Genomic DNA, 17,556 nt, shown 5'->3' with positions numbered 1-17,556 from the left:
CCCCGCGCGCCCCCGCCCCCCCCCACCTGCACCCAGCGGCCCCAAATCACCCAAAACTGCCTTAAAGCGGAAAAAAAAGCGGAGGAAAGGTATTGAAACAGTACTGTGCGCTTATTGCAAAAATTAAACTTCGGACACGAAGTAAGATTTGTACTTTTAATTGCCAAGAAGAGGAAGAAATTTTCTCTACAAAAATAAACTTTGGTAGAATTAAAAAAAACCCCTTAAAATTATGTTATATGGACATGTTTTAGATTTCACCTTAGCTGTATATATCCAGATATTATAGAGGAGTTGAAAAAAATCACTTCATAGCTTTCAGAAGTTCAGATGGCATACAAAAGTCACAAGGAAAAGGTGTTTAGGATATTACAAATCTTAGTTTCAGACTCCTAGCATTTGTTTCTGTATTGAAGTCACAGAAGGAATAAATACGAATACAAAAATCATACACTAATGATTACATGGCTGAAATACAAAATAACCTATTTTCAAATAAACACAAAATAAAGGAAAACTTCAAAACATCTTTTCAGAAAGAGGCATAAAGTGACATCATGCTTTGAATGAAGAAAACATGGGGAAAGTTCTTGAATCTAAATCAGTTTTTGGAACCAACTGGTGAAATAACACAAGACCTGATGATGTCTGTACAAATATTATAAAATACACTGTATAATGGAATCACTTAGGTTGGGAAGGACCTTTTAGATCCTCAAGTCGGACACTGCCAAGTCCACCATTAAACCACATCTCTGCTTCTGTGCCTTTGGGATTTCCTTCTTGAGGAATGCTCTGGAGTCCTTTTACACTGTCTCCCAGGGGACTCTTGTCAACCAGGCTCCTAAATAGGCCACAGTCTGTTCTCTGGAGGTCCAAGGTGGCAGTTCTGCAGATTCCCCTCCTTACTTCTCCAAGAATTTGTGATCCCTGTGCCCCAGATGGCCTCCATCACTCACAAGTCCTTCTCTCTTCACAAACAGCAGGTCCAGCAGGTGCCTTCCCTTGCTGGCTCCCTCACCAGCTGAGTTGGAAACTTCTCTTCCACACACTCCAGACACATCCTAGACATTCCTGCCCCATGAGAACAAGGGCCAGCAATTGTGGGACTTCTCCCAGCTGCCTCTCCATCCTGGGTGGGTGGTCTCTAACAGATTCCCAGTAGGACATCTGCCTGTTGGCCTTTCTCCGATTCATACCTGTGAACATTCGACCCTACTGCCACCATCATTCAGCTCAGGCACTCAAAACAGTCCCTAACATACAGGGCTACCCCACTGCCTCTTCCTCCTTGCCTGTCCTTTCTGAAGAGTTTATAGCACTCCAGTTATGTCAGTCATCCCACCTTGTTTCCATGATGGCAGCTAGGCCATGGTTTTCCTGCTGCACAATGGCTTCCAGCTCCTCCTGTTCTTTGTCTGGGCTGTGTGCAGTGGTGTAGATGCACCTCAGTTGGGATACTGATCCCGACACCTTTTTTGGGGGAGAAGCCCTAATTTCTACATGACCATTTGGAGGCATTTCCATGCCTTATGTCTTTGCTGTGATAGGGCTCTCCATCCCCCAGCTGCACTGAGAGAGCATCCCAAAGGGCCTCACTGGCCCACACCTCAAACACTGGTGTGCTGCCCCCAGGGTTATTTTGAGTGAACCTGGTTTTGTCATCCCTTTCCCTTTTCAAATCTAGTTTAAAGCTCTTTCAACGTGCACTGATAACTCAGTGGCAGATATCATTGCTCCCTGCTCAGGCTGGCAGTTACAGCTCCTTCCTGCAGGCTATTCCATGCAAATTCCCATCCAAACTGCCACACTGGCACTGTTCATGGTGCTCTCCAAGAGTTGCTTTACACACGTCTGGGCTCAGCCCTGTTGCCCCCAGCCCTTCCCAGGTCCTCTCAGCTGCTGTGCCATGAGCTGCTGTGGCTCCTGCAGCTTTCTCACTTCCCTGAGGCTCCCCTGGTTAAGTAAACCCTCCCCTGCACCAGAGCTGCTCACCTCAGCAACTGCATGTGTCTGTGTATATGCACACGTATATCCACATAAATGTGTGTGTAAAACCAACATCTCAAAACAATTCCTGTGTGATACTCTTAATTATACAAGGCTAGGCTAGATATCTTTAAGCAATAATCAGAGCAGTTACTAGATCAAAGGTATTTTGTGATTTTAACCAGGCAGCAATTGAACCAGTCATTTCCTCTCCAACAGAGGTCTTAATCATCATTAATTTCTCACATAGTTGAGAAGTTCACATTTCATAAAGGATATTTTCCTATCACAAGCAAAACCACCAAAAACCAAAAAGGAAACCCAAAAAAACTTGACCTAGAAGTCTTTCCTTTTGCTTCTGTTGGGCTCTCTTTTCCTCAGTTACTGGGAAGCACATGCTTACAGTACTAACTGTTGTCATCTTTTATCACTTTTTTGTATTACCAAGATCAGGCTTTCATGTGTAAATAGATCAAAAAATCGCAAAATTGTTGTACTAAGATAAATAACTGGATAAGGTGTACAATTAGTAGTGCATTGTCCTTCAGGGTTTGTGCGGTTAGAGTAGTAACAATTCATCTGTGTACTTGTGAAACCATGCAAAGGTGTTGCCACCCAATCAAGAAATGGTGGGTTTAGAGTGTAAAAACCTCATGTGTGATTTTTTTTTTTTTACCACTTAGGGAGACATAGGGGGAAAAACCAGAATTCCATCTAATGGTAGAATGGACACTGCAAAGGAAAGTAACTTATAGTAAAAATTAACAAGTGTTGCTATCTTTATTTTTAAATTTCTCATGAGTGACTTTTTACATAGATATTACTAAAAGACTTTTCAGTTTGTCTTACTTTAGATTATACACTTTCAGTACTGAAAATAAGAGCATAATTAAAGACAAAATGATCATGATCACTCTGAGTAAGAAAGCTAAGAATATACATTGATTCAACATTAGCATTTGAAGTACATTATATAATTAATGCTAAAAAAAAGGTTCCGTTTAAAAAGAAAAAGATAAAAGTTATATTAAAGAATGCTGTATTTTGGTTTGATTCGGAAATAGAAGAGCTCATGAAACCAACAGTCATCAACTAGTCTTCCCTCCCTATTATGGTAGTAGAAAATACAAAGTCTTAGTGGGATAAATTACATTATTTAATCAAAATGTGCAAGACATTTATAGGAATATTAAAAAAAGTCTCCAAGTACATGCAAGAGAAGTATAGAATCCTGAAAGCATTCAGAAGAAACAGGATGACCTCAAAGGCTGAGGTAATGGAAATGAGAATAAATACATTTGTGCTATAAATCAGGGACTTCAGCTGCAAATGGTAGCAGAGACTGTGTAATGCCTGCTATGCCACAGTATGATACAATCAGGAAAAAAAAATAAGTAGGACCAAAGTATTCTTTGATGTGGTATTTCCAGTAGAAAGAGAAAATTTTACTGCTGTCCTGACACTTCCAGCCAGTTGTATTTCAGAAATCTGATTTAAACAGCAAAGGTACAGAGAAGAGTTAGTGTGATGAAAGGATAACTTGAACCCCAGGAGAATGAAAATACTCTTCAATCAGATAAGGTAAAATATGCTTGGTTTGTTTAGTGTAACAACCCAGACATGGAGACCTGTAGGATTTCCATCCAGGCAGTGCCTTGACATGGCCACCAGCCACAGAAAAACCACCAAAGCTGAAGGGCAGTGTTGGTACATGCACAAACTAACTTAGTGAACTCAGGAAGATTCCTAATCCTGTATGCAATGCAGTCTGACAACTTCTAGAAGTTACTAGTAAATTCAAATAAACTAATTTGGTTAGAAATTGAGTCTGATCTAGTGAAGGAGCAGATGATGTGACAGATGATGTGACTGCAGCAGCAGTGGACTGGAACCACAAAGCAAGTGCCTTTGGGTCTATGTACCTCATGTTAGAGCTGAGACAGTGTAAAATATTCAAACTTGTAGGTATTGAAGATCCAAGCTTAACTTCATGATACAGAATTTATCCCTGACCTTCATGTTTATCTGGGATAAACAGGCAGAACCAGCAAAAATCAATTAGCTTTCAGCCAAAGTGAAGAAAACCTGACTTAGGTTGCCTAACACTCCTCTAAAACTAGTTAGCAACATTACCTACACACTGGATTTTCAATGAAGGTTGTGCAAAATTTTATTTAGCTACTGTGGCAAGTCATGCAACTACTTAAATATTGATTCTTTTTTTTTGAAAGCTTTTTGTAAAACAATAGGCAGAAGACCTGCTAGATGTCTGGAGCCATAATGCTGGAAAGAGCAAAAACAAAGATGATTTTCAGAATGTTACAAGCTAAAGATTTGACAGACAGCACAAGTAAGTTGAACCTGAATAAGCTTAGATAAACGATTGAAAAAGGCACAGAGTGGTTGGCTCAGGCAGCCACTGCACTCATCCTGTACTTTTCATTCTGTTAGGATTAACTAAATCTGCAGCAGAGATAGCAGCAAGTAAGATGTATCCACAAATGAGACACTGTGGAGTAAAATACATGCAGGTTCCAGCATTTTTAGGAATATTTTGAAAAGTTATCAAACTGGAAAATCTGGACATGAGTTATAATGATGTATGGAGAAACTTAAACATCCCCATATCACCTCCTCCAACTATTGTACCTTTAAAATTATTTTTAGCCAGCATGTCCACTGAAAGCCATGAGCAAGAGCGATGTGCCTTAAATTGATTTAAACTTACCTCCTCTCCCCAGCACAAGTTCAGTGGATGGCTTCCTGTGGCCCCTCAGGAATACCACAGAACTTTGCTACTCAGGAACTTCTCTGGGCAATGAAACCAGCTTACAGAGTGCTGCAGGGAGGGGGTTTTGTTAAAAATAAAACATGCTTTGGAAAGACAGTTTCATCTGCATGTCCCAAAGGATGAAAACCCATGAAACTTAAAAATCCTCTGCCTCCTGCTAAAATGCAGGTCCACCTGCTATCCATTCCCTGCAGACTCCATGTCCTAGCAGGGGCCCACAGTATCTGCCAGGGCCTCACAGCAGCACAGGGACAAAGATCAGATTATGTTCCGGGACAGAAGGAAATCTTAAATTTAAATACGGATTCAATGCTTTTGTTTACTCTTGCTGTTCAGGGAGCTTAGTGAAAAAAGTAACACTATGTTTTCATATAATCTTAAACACAAATAAGACATTAAAATAAACTTTTTAAACAAAAACACACCATCTGATAAGTAAGCTTGTGTCTTAAACTTCAATTTAAGGGATATATTCTATTACTACTCATGCCAAAAGAGGCAATAAAGTCTACAGGTTTATGTTTTCCAACAAAAAAAATTAACTCTGATTGTTTCAAAATTCAGATGTGTCAACAGTGTCTTATGGAAGTGGGGAGTCTCTGATTCATCTTCTTTTAAACAATCTGAGAGCTGGAAGGGGAGAAATAACAAGGAGCAGCACAGTTTAAAATGAACCATAAGTGCATCTGAAATGATGCACCTACAGCAATCTTTCCACACTGATAAATTGTTCTATGCATTTGTCACTTTTCCCCCCAACTTTAAAGTCTTGAATTATTTCTGTAACACAGGCATGTATACAATGGAGATTTCTGATTTCACAATACTGTTGAATGGATATCAATCAAAACTCCAGCATCATTCACTGACTGTAGAATTTCAGCATGTTTGAAGCAGAGAAGCATAGTGACTTTAATGTAACAGCAATTTCATCCAACCTCTCTCTGACTTACTCTGTGAATCTGGCATTTTCCACTCTGATGAAGCAGTTAATGTTACACTAGAATGCAATTTTGTGATAATATTATTTCACTGTAATATAAATAAAGATTTCCTTGCATAATCTCTGACATGAAAACACATAAAAACTCAGTGCCTCAATTCTTTCCGATTAACTTTGGTGTTGTGTTGATTCCTTGGTCTTGGAACAACAAAGAAATTCCAGGAACACCTAGGAAAATGCCTAACATTTCAGAAACCAATATACATACTTAGAATGAAACATGAACATAAATATTCCACTTCCTGGAGAAAAAGACAGTTTTCTAGGTAAGTCTGTACGAGATCTCCACTATATAATGACAAAGAAATAAAGTTCACTAAAATCTATTGAAAGATGACAATATACTAAGCAGTGTGAACAGATAGACATCAGATACAACCTCATTAACCTTCTTCAGGAAATGGGATGTATGATTAATTTCCAAGTCTTGCAACTTTATGACAAAAAAAGAAGTTATCCTAGGTCATGAAGGAACATCTAAGCCAGTACATTGTGTTTGCAATGAACAACCCATAGCAGACTGAGACAGAGCATGTAAAGGGGATGGGAGAGTGAAAGGAAAAAGTAGAATCTTACAATACCAACGAGCAGAGCGACACAGTAAAATTACAAGGAATACAACTGAGTCCCCAGTGAAACACAGATTAAAAAATCTCATGTGAAAAATGCAAACCCTGGCAAAATTGCTTTGCCTTGTAAAGGCAAACAAACCTGATTAAAAGAGAGAGCCAAGGAATCCATATGAAAGTTGCCAGTACATGACAAAGACTGATGGAACTGTAGTGCTTAAGCACAGCATCTGAACCATGTAAAAGCAAACACTTGATGCCAACACTGTTCCGTCCCTTTTACTCACTCTTGTTGGTGAGAGCATCTCTGCATTTTTCCTAAACAAAGTCAATTACTAATTGAGAAATTAAGTTATAGTAGTGCTAACAAAAGGGAGCATCAGCATAATTGCTGAAGTGTTAAACTATACTGTAACCTTCATCCTAACTAAAGATTTCTCTAACAAGTCTACTGTAAAAACACAATTTATCAATTTCTAAATTAAATATGTAACAAGGAATGAAGGGTTTCTTTGTCCTAAAAAGTAGATCCGCACATATTATAATACAGTAGAAAGTTTTTTCCATAAATGTATCCTCTAAACTTGAAGATTAGAGATATCTAGGTCAAACCATCATGATCCACTGCAGCTGTCTCATAAAACGAACCGACTTTCATTTAGCAGAGTATTAGTTTATTCCTCACCCATTCATGTTCAGTGTTATGAATGAGTCGATTACAAGGTGCCCCCCAGGTTTAGAACATGCATTGTACCACACGACTGCATCAATAAGGAGAACATGCTGCATCTTGAAACATTGCAATGGCCCTGGTTAAAGGAAGGGCAACAGTTGCAAGTGTAGTTTGGAGACAGACTTACCTTTGCCAGCATTTCTAGGAGGAAGAGGAGGAGCATCAGATGTTGGAGAGGTGGGTGAGTCTGTGCTTACAGAAGCAAAGATCTGGTTGGTAAAAGCTCCATAGGAGAGTCTTTGCTTGTCTCTGGGAGTGCTAAATGAAGGATGAGTCAGTTTGTCTTGGGGAGAAATGCTTGAAGAGTGACAAAAGCTTTGGGGTCTTGGAGATCTTTCTTTTTTTATAGGACTAGGCTGTGAATAGAAAAACAAAGATATGATACAGCTGTCTAAACACTAATTATAGTTTGTATGTTTGGAAAATAACATACCAGAACATAATTTAGTGAACATGAGCCTAGTTTTTTTCTTTGTTGGACAAATAAGCCCTCATTCCTCCCTTTTTCAGCAATTCAACCTGATAGGTCCTCTCTTCTAAATGAAAATTAAGATTTTAGCATCAACAGATCATCACGAACACAAAATTAGATTTAAGCTTGAAGCGGGAGATACACACTAGTAACATACTAAATAAAATACCAATAAAAGCCTAGAAAATTTTGGAATATAAGAGTAATTTCCCATGCATACGGCACGTTACTCAGACTAGACAATCATCCTCAAGTATCATTACCCCACTGATGCCTAGTAAAAATGAACAAACACTTCTGACAGATCAGATTTATTTGGTCCCTGAACTAGCAATACAATCCGTGATGCAGCTCTTTTTGAACGCATCTAATTGCTCTTTGAAGAAATTTTACACATCAGTTTTTGCCTGCTGTACGTTAATGGGTGCACATGGAGCACGATCTGTTTCCCTGCAGCTCTGGTTCAGGTTATTATCTCCAGCACAGCATCCCTCATCCTCCTGAGGCTCCTCACACAGATGGTTATTTTGTTCTCTACTGTCCTTGAGGACATGCAAATTACTTTGGTTTCTGAATTTTTCAGTCCCAAGTGTCACAGAAAATGAGAAGTTGTCCACATTTCTTTCTGCGGCACTCATAGGAAATAGAAGAGGTGTATTCGCATTTATTGCAGAAATAGAGCACACAGTAATTAACTGACTTGCTAAAGTAGGACACCGAGGCTAATTTTTCACATGCTCTAGGATGGCAATTATTCTATGCCCTCAAGTTTTGCCCTTCCATTACTTCTTTTTTTAAAAAAACAGAATAAATAGCACAGCATGGTTTATGAAAAATAGAGTTATTTATTCAACAACTAGGTTTTTAATTAATTTATAGAAAAAATTAAGTATGTAAGCTTTGGACTTCCTCCAGCTAAAATTTAACAGCCTAAAATTCTAAAGCAGATAAAAGGACAAAGCAGTCCAGATTTGCTGATTTATATTATGCTGTATGTCTTGTCAAAGTCAAACTTCTGAAACAGCCCATAACTAGGTTGACAAAATATATTCAAAAAGCACTTAGGCCATGTTTAACACAGGCCTCAAAATTAGGGTTTTTTTCCCCAAAAATACCTGTAAGAGAAGAAAGGTTAAAGTGGGTTGTCCACTGTAACAGTGGGTCTCTAATTACCATTTATTTCCAGGGAGCAGAGATATTAACAGTTTTTGTGCAAAGCCGTATCAGTAATTCACACTCACCTTATCATCCAAGTCATCGTCACTTTCATCAATTTCATCCTGCCGAAGATTCCATTCATACTCCACATGGACGTGCGGGTTTAGCTTTCCTGCCTTGGCTTGAGAAAGCTGAAAGAAATAAAAATTCTTGTTAAAGTACTTGTTGTTCTTTTGGTGCTAACTAAGTTCTTTTTAGTGGCAAGAAATAAATTGAAATATTTAAAAGTTTAAAACTTTTCCGGATTCAAAAAAGAACAAAGCAATTTCAGGGCAATCACACAAACATCCTCCATTTGTTTGAGGTACAGAAAAACAGTTAAAATGCCAAAAGGAATTATCTTCTCAAAATGGGCAGAAGTTGCCATGTTTGACAAGCATTTGAAAAGATGACATGAAGAGAAGGTACGCGCACAAAAGCAGAATTGATCTGGAGCCCTCCTTTCCAAAAAGGAAAAGTAAACCTATTTATAAATTTTGGTACATACAACTGCTGCCCCTCCAAAATCACCATCCCTGTACTTGAGACAAATGAAAATATATTTACTCTTTATTTAAATATTTTGTCTCTCTCTGTCACTGGATGAGGCCAATATGTCTTAAGCACAAAATTCCTTGACTTTGCCAGCCCAAATAATATATTTCACATTCTTTGAAAAACTACTACCTCAATGATCAGCAAAAAAACTAATAGAGTAGTTCATGGTTATTCTGAGGAGATAAATTTTCCTTTCCAGTGCCTAGGTTTTCCATCATTATTTATTCCTTCACATCCTTTGAAATGTAGTCTACTTGATACTAGTTGATTCAGGAGCGCCTTTACCCATCTTCCTGAAATAAAATTTGGAATAAAGAAAGTATTTCCAATCTATTATGTAAGTATTCATGAACCCACTTGAGCTGAAACTGAATTTAATTAAACAGTTAAGACTCCAGTTATGCAACAGAAATGGGTTTAGTACATCTATCATAATGCAAAACCTAGTTATTTATCTTGTACTTTTTTATTGCCCACGGCAAACAATGCGCTCATTCATGTTTCTTTTTCGCTCTTAACTTTAACTCATTGCTGCTTTTGGAAAAAAAATGCAGAAATTATATTCCTCTTCAAAAATTAAAAAAAAAAAAAAGAGAAAAGGCATAAATGCTCTATAAGACTGAAGTGAAATAATCAGTGAGGTATTAATGGAATTTGGATTACTATAACTAAACGATTAACTGCTAGATAAGCTCACTGATAACATCCACTTGACTGTTCTGTAACACAGCCAGTTGGTCCATGTTAATGGCAGATGTCACTTTATTAAAGAGATATTATAAAGTTAAAAGCAATCCATCCCCATTGTGTGCTGCACAGGTAGTTTGTTTTCCAGCTGAAAGACTCAAACCACTGGAAATAGCACTTACTTACACAGCAGACATGGCAGTAACTGAGAAGTAGTCCCACCTTATCAACCATAGCAAAATGCTGACTTGCATGCCCAGAAACACAGAAAATTTCTTCAATTTGTGAAGGACAAGCTCTTTTGATTATTCAATAATTAATTCATGACAAGAACTTTCAGTTGTCACAGGAAAGGTATTAAAATTACCAGCTGCAGAGCAAAAGTCTGATGATCCTCAGATCATCAAAATGAGGAAAAGGAAGAAACAGAATTAAGTGGCAAGCGACACTGTTTTGTACTGTGTCAAACTGTAAAAAAATGTGGTTTACTGTTTTGTAAATTCTCCTGGTTTTGTCTTGACTGTGAAACTGCCACAGTAGATACACTTTTTAGTCCCTTGATAGTAAGTAAATTCACTTGCTTACTAAATGCATGCTGGTGGCACCTTAGAGGGCCAAGAACAAACAAACTTGTTGGTCTGATGTAGAATCCTTTTTCCTGGCTAAATGCTTCAGAGGAGTACCTGGGAAAATCCTTGACACCTTTATTTCTTGAACACCAATAATCTTTTGAGTGGTGTCTGTTAACATACCTCACACATTCTCAAAATTCCAGGAGGTTTTTGCTTTGATCATATTCAGTAGAGGGACAAAGTCCCACAGAAGCTGGTGTTCTACATCTTTTGATATACCAACTTTCAGACATTACACTTTAGCTTCTTTCTCCTTTGAGGAGGGTAATTCTAAGTTGTTTCAATTCTCCTTATAAAAAGACTTTCACCATCTCTGAACTATCTGTCCCATTAAATAATCTGAAAAATGCCAAAGGTCTTGACAGCTTTAATAGTACAGGGGTTGCTTAGACTCCTGATATAAAAGCCTCTAAGAGGAACTTTTGAGGTGATGAAGCCCAAATCTCCTTGAATGATGTATTTATTGATACATCTGATCCTCCAGTACTTAAGGTCTTCAAATACTCTCATTAAAATAACTAGTACTGCCACTAGAAGAAAGATCTTTTTCTTAAACTGTTACAAAGAAAATTACTGCTGTGTTTTAGGTAAGAAAATAGTCACCTGTGGTAGGGCTTTCAGATCAGCACACAGCCAGCTGGCAGCAATACCACATGTGAGATACAATGGTAGTGATATATTAAGTAGATCACATTTTTAAAGAAGTAAACATTCCCCCCTGCCTTTGCCCCCAGGCTCGGTTCTTACCAGTTCCTCACACTGCACAGCTTTCACTCTTTTTGCTGTGTCCAGAGCCGTCTCTCCAGCTTGGTTTACTACAAAATTAACAATACAGAAAAGAGCGATTCTTTGAGATGTCTTAAGAAGCAATTTATTAAATTTCACTACTTGTGGCACAGTAACTTCTAAAAGTGATCAAAAATATCTTTATTCTATAGTGGCTGCAGCTCTTTACGATTCCACTCCAAGCGCTCAAGCATTTCATGTATCATCAGCTTCCTTCTGAACAGCAGCATCTACTGGGTTCCCAAATCCCTCCAAACCATCCCAGCAGAAAATATAAAGAAAATTAGTAATTTCAATCTCCACTCTACACCTTTGCCCATAAAACTCTTACAGGAATAAGCAGGAGAAACAAGCAGGCAGGGTAAGATATCTCAAAAAAACCCCACCCTAATCTAAGACTTTAAAAAAAAAAAAAAAAAAAGGTGAATGTTGATCCAAACAGATTTTACTTTGATTAATATGTAGAGGCTTGAAGCCGTAATTTGAAGACATTTGAACAAGAATGAATTTAAAACTTTCTAGCTTTGTCTTTATCAAAGCTATAAAATGGTCTACACACCTGATCAGAAAGAAGGCAGTATCTGAGCCCTCTGGAAAGTCTTCTCGCACAGAATATAATGGAACCCTTCCTAGATGCTCAGTAGCAAGTCTCAATAAGCAACACACTTGATGTGGATAAAACCTATGTAAAATGTACTCTCACAGTACATCAGTAAATGCCATGGAGATGGAACAGAGAATGCTCTGCAGCACAACCAGGTTGTAAAGCATTTCTGTGATCAGGAACTGAAAACGATCAAACTGAGATCTATAAGCATAAATGTCTGTGTGAAATATTACATAGAGAAAGCCTGTCAGCAATCCTAGAGAATGCAAAGCAGTCCTCTAGAAAGGCCTATGACTTTGAAAGAATCCAGATCCCCAGAAGAAGGATTTCCCTATGGAAAGATCTATCTGAGATGGTTCAATATGAAAAGGTATGAAAACATAGTACTTAAGTGAAGTGAACACCCAGATACCTTAAGGACTACATAAATTCCAAACTTTCAACTTTTAAGTATACACCTGATGTTTCAAGGTCTAAAGACTATACAGCTCCTATATGAGATCACTCAACAAAACAACAAAAAGAACACCTTTTGTTCCCTCTCTCCCACAGAATAACCTCAAAAAACAAGACACCAAAAAGGTATGAACACTCCTCTGGCATCTACCTATGAGAGAGTTCAGTGGAAGGACCAATAAATTTGCTTAACTTTTTTAGATAGCTTTCCCATTATAACTGCTAAAAAACATCACATTAAATTCTCTCACTTATAATATTGGAACATATTCTAAGGGTTTATAAGAAGGCAAAGGAAACCAGTGACTTCTGCAACTAAACTGTGAACTTCAGTTTATGCAAAAGTTCTTTACCAGGCAGTGGAGGAAAGTGATGGTGATAAAGAAAAAGGGAGCAATAAAATTTCATACCCTCCAGTTTGCATCAGCTGTTAAAAAAACTTCTATACCATTAAATGGCTGAATGTAAAGACATGCTGATCACACTTAACTCTTGGGCCTAACAAGCTGGATTCATGGGATACCTTCCTAACTCATGAAACATGTGGTCAGCTTTCTCAGCTGTCTTTCTGCTTCTCTTTGCCACCTATATGTGTAAGATAGCTGTAACATTTGCTGTACCTATATCAGTTCATTTTTCATAATGGCTTACCAAAAGTTTAGTTGAAAATAGAATCTCTGTTTGCTCACAGTTAGGGTAATTCTTGTTTTCTAGATGGTCTCCCCTCCCTAATCAGTGACAGTGTTGGCTGGGATGTGCAGGGTGAAACCACAGCACCAGCTGCCATTGATATCAACAGAAGAATTAAGTGCTGTGTACATAAAGCCCACGTATCTAAGAGTGGAATTAAAGATTTGAAGCATTATAACATACGAGTTCTAGATTAAACAATAAACCTAAATTCCAGGCAGTTTAAACTGTCTTAACTGAATGTTTCCTTTAGGCTTTTTGTTGACAAGTTCTTCATCTTTCTAACACAGTTTTATATTACAAGTTTACTTACCACAGAGAAATAAAAAAAAGTGGCAAAAATAATGGAAAAAAATTTTAGGAAATCTATATTTCCTGGTTTTAGATAATGAACTTACCTACATCAATAGTTGGCTTCCCCCTCAAAAGCAATTTCAAACACTCAGGCTTATTATATATACTGCAGTAGTGTAGAACTGTATTACCCAATGCTGTTTGTTTGTCCAGGTTTCCACTAAAAAAAAGAACAAATAATCAAAAAAAGTGTAGTAGCTGTGCTATTCATTCCAGATCCAGCATACCTATAAATAATAAATGCATAATAACTTTACTGGACAAATATGAAGTAGGAGAAAAAATATTTTTAAATTAAACATTACTTTCAAAGTCTATTAAGAATTGTTCCAAGGACACTGGAAATACCTGAGTTGTGATTTAGAAGGACTGAGAATCTACAGATGTGCATTCAAAAAACTAAAGAAGTGAAACTCAGAGACTCAAACCTAGATCTCTCTAAGGTCATGCCAGTTGTTTCCCACCTGCTACTTTACTGGAATTCTTTTTGCAAACATGCTACATTAGCTCAATAGAAATATCTGAAAAATAATTCTGATACAATTAAAAGAGGTTAATAAGTCCCATGCAGTCAAGGAACTATCAAGAGGGTGGCTGTGAGAACGAACAAAAGAACTGTAAGAGGGAATTTAAGGACAACACACCAAGTTAGGGGAAGACCAGCTGTGCCCTTAAAAACTGCCCTTCCTTCAGTTTTCAAGTTCTAAACCCAGGTTTCTCAAAAACTGTTCCTGACATTTTGGGATCAAGAAAGTATTTTCATAAACCAGAAAAGCAAAGCTCAGGAGATGAACACTTTTCCCAGTGTTACCCATATTGGACAGAAAGAGCATACAGGGTTGCAAAGATGCTCTTAAACTTGAGACTGACGCAAAAAACCACAAAGCAGGCAGAAACACATACAAGATTATAGCTGTCTGAAGAAACTATGAAGCTTCATAACTAAACAAAATAATTCTAAATAATCATCCAAAATAAAAAGTCTTTTAATAATACTCAAAATAATACTTCGGGCTTCTAAGCATTTTTCAAATTACGATCTCAAACAGCTTGAATATATTAGTAGGTTATTTTTTTTTAATTTAATAACACTCTCCTCTACTCAGCACTCACACTTTTCATGAAGGTTTTTTACTTCTATGAACACACTCCTTGACAAAAAAGAACAACTCAGCCAATAAACTAGATGCTGAAAATTACTAATTAAGACATTTACACTCTTCAATAGCTTTAATACAGTTTATTAGCTATTGGAACACTTCTTTCAAAGTCAATCTAGCATCTGTTCATAATTTTCTGAGAAAGATCCTTGTATTCTACTCTTACAATTCCTTTGCATGTGTCCTGTATTTGGCACATTTACTTGCCATCCCTCCTGTACCTATTTGTTTGCATTGCTTCATATTGTTATGTGCTCTAAATCAATGCCACTTGTGCACTACAGAGTTTTTCCTTTCATCTTATTTTTATGTAACTGCTTTCAATGTTTTTAATCTACAGATTTTTCCCTCTCTCTACTTTTCAGGAGCACAAAGGTCAACTCAAAGATACTAAACTATTCTTTTTTGAAATATGTCTAAGGAGAAAGGTTATAAGTGATGAGCAAATGCTGTCCAAGGCACTGCCAGGATAGCTCTGAACATCCACATTTTTCATGTAAAATTTAATGAAAAGTTAGCAATCCATACCAGTTTTGTACGAGGAAGTCAACCAGATGGAGAGAGGTTTGGTCAGCAGTCCGGACTGCTAAATGAAGTGCTGTTTCACCTGGCTCCTAAACACATGTAAACAGAAGTTAGATTTCTGTCTTATTTCTAAAAAGCTTGTATATCAGATCTATGACACATGTCATTCACTCTTTACAAGTCTTTCAAAAGAAAAATATTAGGAAAATATGATGAAAATAATTACTGTCTTTTTTTATCTCTAAAAGACACCATGTGCTTCAAAGGAAATGGCATCACACTTTCTGAGATCTCAGCTTTCCCAAACCAAGTTTTCACTTTTCCCAGTTGGATGGAACAATCCTGAGGAGTCTTTAACCATTTTAGCTACCAGTAACTGAAAGGGATCCTGTCAAGGAATACTGGGTAAGTTTGCAGTACTTGTTGCTTTATGACAGCCTGGTGAGCACCAAGCAAAGTCCCAACATTATTTCCTACAAAAACAGCATCACAAAAATCACAGTCCCACATACATTAAATCTCTTACAGACTTGAAGAACAGTTGAAGTTGGACAGGACCTGTGAAGGTTATCTAGTTCAACCTCCCTGGCCAAGCAGGGCCATCAAGGACCAATTGCCCAGGACCATGTCCAGACAGCTTTAGAATATCTCCAAGGACAGAGACTCCATATCCATGGACAACCTGTGCCAGTGTTTGGTCATTCTCATAAAACAAAAAGGTTTTTGATCTTCAGAGGGCACCTCCTGTGCTCCCATCCTCTGCCACTGCCTCTGGTCCCATTACTGGGCACTGCTGGGCTCCATCTTCTTTCCACCCTCCCTGCAGGTATTTCCATACAATGATGAGATCCCCCCGAGCCTTCCCCCAGCTGAACAATCCCAGATCTCTCAGCCTTTCCAGGTGCTCCAGACTCTCAGGCACGTTTGTAGCCCTTCACTGTGTTCTCTCCAGTATGTCCACATCTCTCTTGTTATGGGGAGCCCAGAGCTGGGCACAGCACTGCAGCTGTGGCCTCACAGTGCTGAGTGCAGGGGAGGATCACTGCCCTTCATGTGCTGGCAATGCTTCCATGCTGCCTGGAATACCACTGGCCACCTCTGCCACAAGGGCACACTGCTGGCTCACGTTCACCTTGGTGTTCATCAGGACCCCTAGGTCTCTTTAGGCAGAGCTGGGTGGTTCCCAGAATATATTTGGTGCATGGGGTGTTTCCTCCATATATAGGGTTTCTCCTTGTTGAGCTTGAATTGAATCATACTTTATTTCCTATACATATCATATGCATTAATGCATTGAAATAGAAATAGAAATGCTCTTTAATGCCATTTAAAAGTTGCACGAGAAGTTAATCTAAATTTAGATTTCATTAATTCCTATTGATCATAAAGAACATTTTAAAAAGCATATTACAGTATATATACTTAAAGTCCTAATTAAAAAGATATTATAAAATTAAACATCAGAGAATTTACAGAGGAGAATGCTTCTATAAATGTCCAAACTACATTTCAATTGGTGCTCATACCTTTCTAGATATCACTGCCTGTTATAGCTGGGAAGATTGAGGAGCTAATTCTGTTGTAACTGCTGTGGATGACAAATACAGAAAGCTGACCTTGCAGTCAGAGAATTTGTAATGTGTTTCCATGATAAGCACTGTGTGATAGCTCAAGTGCTGAGACTATACTGAACTTATTCCTTTCACTGAACACGGACAGGCACTGTGTCCTTTGCCAACTTAGCTGTTTTCACACAAATAGTTGAAAATATTCTCTGACATTTCTCCAGGTTGGGTTTAAAAGTGATGGGAGAAAACTTTGCTGAGCAAGTGGTTACATGGCATTGATTATCTATAAAAACTGGTTACTTTGCTTGTGATTAACATATGTCCATGGATAATTAAGGTCAACCTGGACCGATTTTTCCAAAAACTGTTACTGATTTCAGAAGGAAGATCAAGTACTCAAAACTTGATAGAACAGATACACACACACACACACACAAAAGAATCTTCCTGGTTGATTTACTTCTGTAAATGTCTCATCAGAAACTGTGAAGTCATAAGATTTATTCTTTCCTCATCTACAATAAACAGAGACTTGCAGACAATCAATAATGTGTTTCTTCAGCCACTTTTTTAAAAGCAGGTATGATACTGTATGTGGTATCAGGTGACCCTGGGCTATCAAGCCAAGTCCCCCATCTCTGGGACTTTTTCTAAAGAAGGCACACTGCAGGAAAGGTGCTTTTAAACACATTATAGTTGCACCAAAACAGTGTATGATATCACTATTACATTTCACACTCCTTTAGACCAATTGATGACAAAAGATAAAGTATTCTTTT

At 37.9% G+C, this 17,556-nt stretch overlaps 1 protein-coding gene across 1 annotated transcript in view; it reads right to left on the bottom strand.

Moving 5' to 3' along the window:
• Window positions 1–17,556, bottom strand: part of ASAP1 (ArfGAP with SH3 domain, ankyrin repeat and PH domain 1) — a 146,775-nt gene that overhangs the window by 18,943 nt on the left and 110,276 nt on the right. The window contains exons 20-24 of the mRNA XM_017746044.1: window positions 15,213–15,298; window positions 13,569–13,684; window positions 11,379–11,446; window positions 8,799–8,906; window positions 7,213–7,441 (exon numbers count right to left, since the gene is read on the bottom strand). Coding sequence (XP_017601533.1) covers window positions 7,213–7,441; window positions 8,799–8,906; window positions 11,379–11,446; window positions 13,569–13,684; window positions 15,213–15,298 — 607 coding nt within the window. The remainder of the gene's footprint in view (window positions 1–7,212; window positions 7,442–8,798; window positions 8,907–11,378; window positions 11,447–13,568; window positions 13,685–15,212; window positions 15,299–17,556) is intronic.

Source organism: Corvus brachyrhynchos, unplaced genomic scaffold (genome assembly GCF_000691975.1).
Source record: "Corvus brachyrhynchos isolate BGI_N302 unplaced genomic scaffold, ASM69197v1 scaffold28, whole genome shotgun sequence".
Taxonomy (NCBI): Eukaryota; Metazoa; Chordata; class Aves; order Passeriformes; family Corvidae; genus Corvus; species Corvus brachyrhynchos.
The sequence above is the reverse complement of the archived record's forward strand: the minus strand, read 5'-3'. Positions and strand labels throughout refer to the sequence as shown.